Genomic DNA, 11,282 nt, shown 5'->3' on the forward strand with positions numbered 1-11,282 from the left:
CAGTGAAGTGTTTTTTAATCTTGCAAAAAAAACGGTCAAAACGTCTCTCATACTTAAGGAAGAGGAGTTAACTGGAGGAGCAGGTTGTGTTTCAAATATATTACATGAAGGGTGTGCCTTGGCCTCATACACCTTAAAGTACAACATTGACTTTTTGGGAGTTTATCCCACCCACTGTCTGGGTTGAGAACAAAATCATCTGTGTTTTCAGCTGCTTTTGAATCAGACTATATTTCAGGTTTTGTTAAACATCTTAGGATGAAGGGAAGCATTAAAATGGCAAATAAAAGAGTAAAGTTCTCCGGTTGTATTAGCTCCGACCTCCCTCTTGCTTCAGTTTATTTCAGCCTTTTGCTTCTTCCATGGACACCAACAGAAAAATGCTGTCAAGTCTTAGGATAAGACTTTTGGCCTGAAGGATTTTGGCTTCAATCTTGCACCAAAGTTGAAGATTTCCTTTCAGATCTCTGTTTAACCCGACATTTGTTTGATACTAAACCATCTAAATCTGGTGGTTGCTGGGCGTCAGGGTTCTTTTTCCCCCTCTATTTTTTAGGCTCCACCAGCTGCATGTTGGTCTAAATGGACTTTCATGTCTTTTGGTCAGCCTCCAAGCGCCAGACGGCACTCAGTTGTGAGAGCCAGAATTTGAATAACAAGTGTTCAGGAATGGCCAACTGTTTAGAGTCCTCACAAGGTCAGCGAGGAACAATAGAGCCCCGTTTTTCTGGTGAACACCCGGCTCACACTTGGGTGAATTCAAATAGCTTCACCTTGAAAAAAGAAAATCTGTCTAAAGTCTGATTGCAAATTTAGATCTGGAGGATCTTTTTTGTCCACACTGGTGTGTGGATGGTGGAGTTTTTCCTCCAGGTGCAGTTATAAACACACCTTTTCTCGTGACCTCCTGCTGTTTTTTTTTTGTTTTCTTTGGGTCAATCTTTTACTTGTATTATCTGTTAAATCCAAACTGAACTCTCCAAGTCACACACACACACACACACACACACACACACACACACACACACACACACACACACACACACACACACACACACACACACACAACTATAACCACGCCTCATTGGCTGGCATGCTGCATTCAAGGACCTCCCACGAGGCGTGGCCAGCATGGAAGCTTATATATTATCCCTCTTAACAAATGACTTATTCGCAATTCAGCTATGCACGCTGACGGACCTTCCATTCATAGTTTTGTGTTTTATTGAGAATATAACACCATATGGACTTTGCATTGGGGATTCGTTGCGCGGCTTCATAGTTTTTAGTATTTTTTAAGTTTAATCATGTTGAAAAATAATGGAAAGAAGACAGCTATCTCTGTCGCCTGCACAGCGGGTCTATGCCTGCTGCTGCTCCTGGTTGCTGTGCAGCATCACCGGGTTCAGGTGAATGAGGAGGCGAACGGAGAGGACGCTGGGACACGCTCTCTCCTCCAAGACGCACAGGAGGAGGAGCAGGACGCACAGGCTAAGAAAGGATTCTCCGCGTATTTCACCAAACTCACCCGTGGACGGAGGGAGGTGGAGAAGCCCGCACGCTCCTCCGGCTCCGCAGCAGACCCTCCTCCAGCTGAGGACCTCAGCGCTGATGACATCTTCATCGCTGTGAAGACCACCAAGAAGTTCCACCAGTCCAGACTGAACCTGCTCCTGGACACATGGATCTCCAGAAACATGCAACAGGTAAAGGAAAAATTGACCCTTGATATCATTTATGTGGTATTTATTTTACATGCAAAATCAACTTAAAAAAAGAAAATCAAACTGTGCATGCATAAGCTTAAAAAAACGTCTGTGTTATTGTTGCTGAGGCTGTGCTGCAGAGATGAACCAGTGCACACATGCAGGTGATGCCTGTTTGATGGCTGCTTACAGTGCTGCATTGTTCCCCCTTGTCACCAGATGACACCCTGAAATAGCCACACAACCCCTGTTAACCATGCTGAATTTCTTCGGCTCTGTCACTTTTTATTCTCCTCTGAGTGATGTCCCTGAGAACGGAGGGAGCAGTTTCAGGACTCCCTCTTCTCCCTCTTTCAGCCCCCCTTCTCTCCCCGCTCTCTATTATCCCTCCTCTTTCTGGGTGTCCCTGTGAATGCCCCCGGTGCAATGGATGCTTCACAGCACCGGCTCCAGCGCTGTCCCCCTTCCAGCACTAACAAAGCGTCTTTCTGAAGGGGAAAGAAAAGCTTTCCCAGCCCCTTGTCTCCCCTCTCTCCATGGGAACGTGGGAGCTGAGTCTAGGTCAAGCTTACTGGAGGGATGGGAAAACGGGGGCTTCGTTAAGGGGATGCCTGGGACAAAGGGGTGCATCTATAGACAAGTTTATGCTGGGAAGCGGCACGCTGGGTATGAAAATGTGGCATGAGAACCAAGCTCCTTCACAGGGTGCACAAAGACACCCACGGCTATAGCTTGGAGGAAACTGTTTCTTTTCAAAGGGATTTTATACTGCACCTAGAGGTGTCACATGTGCTTTTTCAAAAGTCCTTTTAATTTGCCTCGGGCACTGTCACACACAGGTCCTCTTGTCCCTCTTGTTATCAGTAAAGCAGAGGTTTCTTCGCTTGTGTTTGTAAAATTGTAATGATAATAGGCTGTCACAATCACTTAGTCCAGTCAGAATCACCTGCACAGCTCACATTAATGCTCCACAACATCTGCTTAGATGCGGGTTGATGGTGCTAATTGGTTGTAGTCAGTGCATGATGATGTTAGTTAACCCATCTGACAGAGTTAACAGCAGGGCATATAGGCAGGCAGCTGGTGGGTGGTTGCGCAGACAAAAAAAAGGACAGACTGAGCCCCACAATGCAAGAGGGAGTTCCTGGAGGAAGGGTGCCAGGTGGTCAGGAGAGACAGAACAAAAGACGGCCTTAATGCCAGCCATATGATGCTCTGAGTTCCCACAATGTACATATGGCCGTCCTCTGTGTTCAGGTTTGATTCTCACGCTCAGCTGATGGACATCTGTGGAGTTTAAAACACTTTTATAGCAGCAGACACAAGAGACTAAAGTACTTTTTCCGCAGTTTCCGCAAATTTCTAACCATTCTGTTACTTTTTTGCTGAAAGTGAGATCTCTTTACTCATATGCAGATCTGTCTGCTGTTTACATGAGAACAAGGGAGAGAACATTATCTCAATGATAGCTGTGTTGACACAATAGTGCCCGCAGCCGTCCTTATCTTTGAGCCCATTCAGAGCATTTAAAAAAAAAAAAAATCTAACCAGTTACTGTCTTTATCTCAAAGGTTACCCTTTGTTGGTATTAAAGGCCAGACTCAATTTACCAGTGAAATGGTCCCTTTGAAACAGAATGCCTCTTTTCATCACAAGCCATGACATAACTGTTTCATATACCCTTCAGTACCCCTTCCTGTTTTCTATTAATTACCTTTAACAATATAGCATTGTACTGAGTGCAAGGTCATAAAACAAAAGAAGAAAACGCTTGAAATTGAGGTTGCCATTCCTATTTAAAAATAGGTGACACATTTTTGAAACCTTGTTGTGTTGAATTGAAATTGAAATAGGCTAAATAACCTTTATTTTAATAGGATGAAGACGTGAAATAAACAGGATACTATATTAAGTGTATCTACTGTTTATAAACATGTAATTTATGCTTGAAAAGCTTGGCAATGCACCTTGAAAAATGCTTGAAAATGCTTGAATTTGACTTAGGACTTTATTTCCTGTGCAAGAGTGTAGATGAGCAGCATATTGATTTATAAAATTGGCCGCTGCTTTATCAGAGCTTAAATTCATTTTTGCAGCTGGCACACATGATACGCCATGCATTCCTCTCTTTAAGAGTCTGATAATTAGCCAGCACTCCCAACAATAAGTGCTTTTAGCATTTAGAAAAAAAAGAAAAACACCTGGTGATGTTTATAAAATGATTTCAGTATGAAGAACAAGTGGTCAGCAAGTGGGTGGGTGTCATTTTAGAGGACAGCCCGATGGTACCAATCATTTGGCCTGATAAACATGCTTTGAATCTCTGGAACAGAAGAGGGAAGGCGTGGAAGTGGTTGATGATGGGAGGGGGGCCTGATGCCCTTCCTTCCCGTGGAGCTGGAGACAGCCAGCCAGGCACCACGTTCAGCTCAGACGGGGCCGTGCCAGGCCTTCCTGTGGTCAGGAGTGCAGCCTCCCTCCTCTCTTTGCTCCCATCTCCCTCTTCTCCTCACCCCGTGCCCCCTCGCCTCTTATCTCTGCTTCACACGCAGCCATCTATTCTTTTATGTTTTAAAGTAAGCATTAGTATTCCATGAAAGCAACTGTTCTTTTAAAGTTTCAGTAGAAAAAAAAAGCCTTCTCAGGGAGGTTTCTCTTTAGTTAACTCCTGCAGCTGTATGCAAATGCTGGCAAACATAGTTAGAATTTACCCAGTGGAGACTTTACCCAGCATGAAAACTCACAGCATTGTTCTATTCAAGAGGCTCTGGCCGTGTATGTGTCCTGGAGGAGGGGGAGGCAGGATAGGGGGTGAATGGCCACACACGGTTTTCGATTTACTAATCAGCAGTGAGATTCCAGCCCTCTCCCCCTCCATCCTCCCTCTCTCCCTCCCTCTCTTTCTGTCAGTGCCCTGGCAGCTCTGGCAGCTGCCTCGGTGATTAGGCTGTCTATTCAACGGGCTTTAAAGCAAACAGCGCCAGCCTCTGATCCCTTCATCAGTGAAACCACCACCCTTCCTTAAACAAATACCGGCTCATGGCTTCAGCATCGAGCAACATCTGCTCAGAGTTTGTTCACGCAAACCGTTCGGACAACTTTTACCAAAAAAGAAAACTCAAATAGAAAAGATGTGTCTTTTCATTCGAGCAAAGTCAGCAGACTGTTTCAGTTGCTCGGCAGCAGGGAGGTGATTCTGCAGGAATGTGGGTTATAGTTGAAATAGGGCTGGGAGATTAATCAGATTTTGTTTTCAGTTACAATTTTGGCTTCCAGTGATTATGAAAACAAGATAATTGATAAAAAAAATATTATTGTGCTGCAATGCATTTTGCAATAATGCTCTCACACAGTGCATATTTGTTCCAATTTATTTTTACTTAATAATTTAATTTTGCTGAAGGTTATTTGATCAAGTTTATTTTAATTTATTTATTCAATATTCTTATTTAATTGTAATCCATATTTATTTTTTCCATTCATTTTTCTATTTTTTCTTAAATTAGTTTTTTAGTTGAATTATATTAAGTTAAATATTAAGTTATATTAAAGTTCAAGAAAATCTGTATTTAAAAAGACACATTTTTAAAGTTTTTCCACGTTTTTTTCTCACATGAATAATAAATCATCATGATTTTTGCCCTAATCCAGCAGCTGCTGTTGACAAAAACTGCTCTGTCAGTGAGGGTAAAGGCGCCAGCACCTAGCATGTAGAGACACGTGGCTCAGATAAGGTAGCGTGAAGTTGGGCAGGTGCTGCCTCACCTGAGGTGAAGAGTAAACAGACCGCTGGCGGTTACAAAGCTCAGCGCCCTTTCATCATCACTATTCACCAGCTAGCACCTGCTCAGCGTGAGCTATCATAAAGAGGAGTCTAATCTCCCCCTGCTCCTTTCTAAAGTGTGTTCCTGTATAGTGCCCTTTATTGTTAACTCCTTTTATGAGTTACTGCTACATTTAACAAGCGCCTGCAGTCTCGTGGGCGAATTCTTGAGTCTGTCAGTCATCCAGTGGCGAACACACAGAGACTTGTGTCAGTGGTTTATCTACTGTATGCTTCTGTTTTAGTTGTATTCAACATGTTGAAGCCCGGCAGCAGGTCCGGCAGAGTGACAGGCTCAGCCGGGGGATGGGATACATGAATGGGATGTGTGTGGGGGCGGACAGTCTGCCTCCTCCTTTGTTCTATGTCTGGGATGCTTCGGGGCGGCAGCATAGTTGCCATGGAGAGATTGAAACGCAGCACAAAAGGCCTTTATTAGAGCAGGGGGTTGTTTAACTCAATGTGTTTTCCACTGCATAAAAGCCATGTTGATTGATGCTAATCACACTGGGCTGGATGCGAGGCAGAAGGACTTTGGACACACTGTTGAATCTCATCATGTGATCGCTTCACATGATCATCCAAAATAGTTTTTATTTTGAGGAAGTCCACTCATCTGTTTTCTCCCCTCTTTGTTTACAGACTTATATCTTCACGGATGGCGAGGATGAAGAGCTAAAAAAGAAAATTGGTAAGTTGAATGAGGGGGGTTTCATCCCGGGAACAGAGATAAACTTTGTTTTATCTGAAAGGGAGCTATGATTTTATGGCAAATTGTATGTTACAGATCATAAAAATTAATCTTTGAGCTTTTACATAGAGCCCCTATTGATGCCATCTGTAACTAAAGATCTTTCTTTCTTTGTTGCCACAGGGAGTCATGCCATCAACACCAACTGCTCTGCAGCTCATAGCCGACAAGCTCTGTCTTGCAAGATGGCGGTGGAATACGACAAGTTTATAGAGTCGGGGAAAAAGTAAGTCTCGCTTCCATTTTATCTAATTTAATGGTGATTTTTATCCGTTTCAATATCTCTGGATCTAATAGTTCTCATGTTTCTCAGGTGGTTCTGTCACGTAGATGACGACAATTACGTGAATGTTCGGACTCTGATGAAGCACCTGTCCCAGTACCCCCACACCCAGGACATGTACATTGGGAAACCCAGCCTGGACCGGCCCATAGAGGCCACAGAGAGGCTGGGGGACAACAAGATGGTACGCAGAACATTCTTATAATTCAATTCAATTAACTTGGCTTTATTGGCATGACGTAACAATGTATATATTGCCAAAGCAACCATCAGAAAAAAAGATAACAAGATAAGGAAAGCAATATTTACAATAAATTATTATAATTCTGTTATTCATTTTAAAAGAAAAGAAAAACTAATAACAATAAAAGAAAGCAATATTTACAATCATTGAATTACAATCAACATATAATTTATACAATCTAATATTTGGTGCATAATAATTCTATGATCATACTTCTTATTTGTTATATAATTCTGCATATTAACAACATTTTCTGTGTTTTTATAGAAACCAGTCAACTTCTGGTTTGCTACTGGAGGAGCTGGCTTCTGTGTGAGCCGCGGTCTGGCACTGAAGATGAGCCCGTGGGCCAGGTAAGATACAGGCACATCTCTCATCACTAAGGATAAAAATGGCAAAAAAAAAAGCCTCAACATTTACCAAGTGTCTGTGTATTCCAGTGGTGGCCACTTCATGAACACTGCAGAGAAGATCCGCCTGCCGGACGACTGCACCATCGGCTACATCATCGAGTCGGTTCTGGGGGTTCCTCTGACCCGCAGCAACCTGTTCCACTCCCACCTGGAGAACCTGCAACAAGTCTCAAGATCTGAGATACACAAGCAGGTAAGAGCATACAGCTAATTATTCTTTATGATCAGCATCCTTGGTATGAGTGTGTTTTTTCTATGTTGCTCATGTTTTCCGTGTCATTTTTCCTTCCAGATCACCCTTAGTTATGGGATGTTTGAAAACAAGAGTAATATCATCAATTTGAAAGGGGCTTTTCCTGTGGAGGAAGATCCATCAAGGTGAGAGATTGTTCTGTACCTAAAGGGATCGTTCTGATTTATTGAAGTGGAGTTATAGGAGGCCCATAGTCAGTATATTAGCCACAGTAGATGGCAGGAAATTAAGCTATGGTTGAGGGCAGCAGCAAAATGTATTCTAGCCACCTAAAAGTATTCCATTTAAGTTGAAGTGTACAGTATATTTAGAATATTTTCACTGCTTTACCTTGCTCTCAGACAACCCTGTTTAAGTTGACACAGGGGAAACCAAAGCCTTTCTCTAGACTCTAGAGCCATCAGAATCCTTTAACAAAAGCAGTAATTTTACATTGCACAAACAAAACAATCCAGGCAGCGATAGATAAGCAACTCCTGTGTTCTGCAAGATAAAAAATACCATTGGAGTCTGGTTGCTTTGAAATCCCACTTCAATAAAGCTGAACTACAAGATACAAAAAATCTTTCCTGCCACATGCCATCACACTGTACAATAACAGATAATAGCCTGGTTCATTACATACTGTCTATGCACTTTATGTGTTCTTTATGCACACTGTTCATTGCACCTTATTTGTTTCATAGCACCAACATTTTTATACTGTATATTCATATTTATTCTGCACTGGAATCCTATTCTACTCTTTAATACATACTCCTTCTTTAGACACTTTATATTTTATTGTATTTTTATATTTTATTGGTTGAAGTATGCCTAGGTTGTTCTTTTTATTTAATTGTCATTGTCTCTGTGTGTAATGCTGCTGCTACACTGTAATTTCCCAGTTTGGGATAAATAAAGTCTATCTATCTATCTATCTATCTATCTATCTATCTATCTATCTATCTATCTATCTATCTATCTATCTATCTATCTATATATCTATCTATCTATCTATCTATCTATCTATCTATCTATCTATCTATCTATCTATCTATCTATCTATCTATCTATCTATCTATCTATCTATCTATCTAACTACCACAGATGACATAGATTTAATCTCAGTTTCAACACTTTTCTAGCTAATCTAACTCCAACCTTTTTATTTCTGTTTTCTAGGTTCAAGTCTGTGCACTGTCTCCTGTACCCAGACACCCCATGGTGTCCCCCTCAAGTTGCCTTTTAGGGCGACTGCTCCTTTCTCATCCTCGTCCCCGTCGTGCCTCGGTATCTGAAAGGCTCGTGGGGACCAGTGTTTTGGTATTAGACCGCACGGCTGCTGTATTGTCGCTGCAGTTGTGTGCGGTCTTTAATAGTTTTACTGGGCTGCTGTGCGGCCCGCCTCGGGACTATTCCTTCCTGTCCGGAGAGAGGACGTTGCCCCATCATGTTCTGGTGGAGGACCCCGGCTCTGGACAGGAAGTAGCTTTCAGCGTTAAGCTTTGCAGGCAATCAGTTGAGCTTTGTGATGTATATGTTGCTTGTAAATGTATCTGCAATTCTCATAGAATGTATTGTCATATATCCAAGCCTTTCTGCCAGCTTTACATTAACATTTTTTTTGTTTTAGCTTTTTTAAAATGCCACACTGGCCTTTGTTTGTAGGCTTTTTGGCTTTTATCATTACATATAATTGGCTTTTTCAGGCATTTTTGTTTCAATCTTTTAACTCTGCTGACTCCGGACAAATGCTCTAATATGAAGATGTTTTTGTGGTTTTAAGTTGACAGTGTTATTTCTCCCATAAACTGAGCTGGCATTAGGCAGATTTCCAAATGCATCTTTTGGTGACCTAATCTGAGGTATATCAGGACAAAGCACTTTCCTTTTTTCATATTTTTTAACTAAACTGACCTTATTTACGTCCTTTTAATGACATGCCTCAGATTTGTGTCCAAACTAACAAAAGAAATAATAACAAGAAACATAACCCCTCAAAAACTCTTTCTATTCATTCTTATGTATTTAAAAACATTCCTTGCATTTGTTACAATCAGGGGAAAGGTAATGAGTGGAAGAGATTTTGATTCGGGGTTACAATCAGCTTTTAAATTGCTATGAAAAGTTTTCTTTTTTTGTTGTTTGAAAATTGCACAGCTTAGTTTCAAATGAGCTGATGTTTGCTCCTGAAAAGACGCTCACCTCAAAAGGTTAAACAGTGAATAATTAGCCCTGAGAGTAAAAACCAGATTGAACACATTGTGTAATGTGAGACACAGTCTATAATAGTTTGCACAAAAGACTAAAGAGACTCTCTTATTATTAATATTGATGTTTATTACACATAATATTGGCTGGTTACTGTTGAGGCCTGTGAGGTGAGAAACTTTACAAGAGCAACATGAGTTTTTCCACATGGAGGTGTTCCCTCTGTGTCGTCTTTCACCCATATTGGGTGACACTGTACATTTTGATTACAGTATTGTGTACTGTGCCTTTGTTCGAATTAGCAGCGATTGTATAATGTTTAGAATGTAATTTCCCCCCTTTTTTGTGGTTTACATATGCTTTTAATGACCCGGACATGATTTTTGTACTGCTTTGATCTGTGCTAAATGACTGTGGTGTTTATTCTCCAGTATCTGGAGGGTTCGAATGGTTCATTCCCAATACTGGCTTCTCAGGGATTATGAGCTGATCCTGGTATTAACTACCATGGGACCCACGGTGGGACCTAAAACTTTGAATAAAAGTGCATAACCACTGAGAAACTTTACATATCTGGTACTGTTTTTATTTCACTGTCTTACAAGATCAAGATGAGGCATTCAATGTTCAAAGTAATAGTTCTTCTCTTACTCAAGCACTGTACTAAGGTATTTGTACTTGAATACTTCCGTTTCCTACATTCAAACTCCATAACCCTAACCAATTCAATTTTATTTAAGGAATAATTTGACATGGTGGGAGTTAGATTACACTTAAAAGCTTAGTCTGACTGTATTTATGACTGCAGCTGCTGGTATGGCAACACATATAATTGCAATAGCAAACATCGAGGAAAGATAAACAGTGGAAAAGCACCAAAGTACAGTAATCACACATAATAATTCATTCAAAGTTGCTCACAGATGTGACAGATTGTTTGACGGATTACCGATGCAGAGGGATTACAAATGAGCTGGCGGAAATGGGTTTTAGCTACATTTAAATCTCATACTACCTAATTTATACCTCTCATTGCAATGATGCGCAATTCTTTTAATAATTTCCCAGTAAACACAAACACTGTGTAACACTGTGATAGTGTTTATGACTTGTAAAATGTTACTTACAGTGACATTTTTGAGAGTTTGAGTTTAAAAAGATTAGAGTCAGATTAGACCAACACTTTAATGATTTGTTATGTAAGTAACAACCTTTCTCTCTCGTATGAAAAGATCACAGTGCTGCAGATCCGATTACTGTTTGCACATTCACAGCTTGCCAGTTTAATAATACAAGAGTTTTATATTTAAGCCACATGCCCGCTTTTCCCATGGATGCATTGCCAGAGGAGGGAGCGCTCTCTTCCCTCTGGTTAGCACGCTGGGTGAAGCTGATCAAGCATTTGCCACTGAATAAGTGGTTACAGCTACCAATCAGACTGTTCTATTGAATACAATGTGTGATTTGAGACTTCTGCACAGATTTATTGGAAACACTTTATGAGTCAATGGAGAGCAGACGGATGACTGATGTCTGTTTGAAAAGGAGATTTAGACACATAAAAGGCAACACTTTTTCCCACTATACATCTTTGGAAGGCAAAGCTGTGATTATGG

The 11,282-nt window shown here is 41.1% G+C and overlaps 1 protein-coding gene across 1 annotated transcript; it reads left to right on the plus strand.

Annotated features, from left to right (window-relative positions):
- Positions 1–1,172: 1,172 nt before the first annotated feature.
- lfng (LFNG O-fucosylpeptide 3-beta-N-acetylglucosaminyltransferase) lies at positions 1,173–10,218 on the plus strand. Its single transcript, XM_059348801.1, has 8 exons — positions 1,173–1,706; positions 6,172–6,220; positions 6,404–6,506; positions 6,594–6,747; positions 7,075–7,160; positions 7,248–7,413; positions 7,513–7,598; positions 8,638–10,218. The coding sequence occupies exons 1-8, from the start codon at positions 1,308–1,310 to the stop codon at positions 8,702–8,704; spliced, it is 1,110 nt and encodes a 369-aa protein (XP_059204784.1). The 5' UTR covers positions 1,173–1,307; the 3' UTR covers positions 8,705–10,218.
- The last annotated feature ends 1,064 nt before the right edge of the window (positions 10,219–11,282 follow it).

The sequence above is a fragment of the Centropristis striata genome, chromosome 13 (assembly GCF_030273125.1).
Source record: "Centropristis striata isolate RG_2023a ecotype Rhode Island chromosome 13, C.striata_1.0, whole genome shotgun sequence".
In the NCBI taxonomy this organism is placed as follows: Eukaryota; Metazoa; Chordata; class Actinopteri; order Perciformes; family Serranidae; genus Centropristis; species Centropristis striata.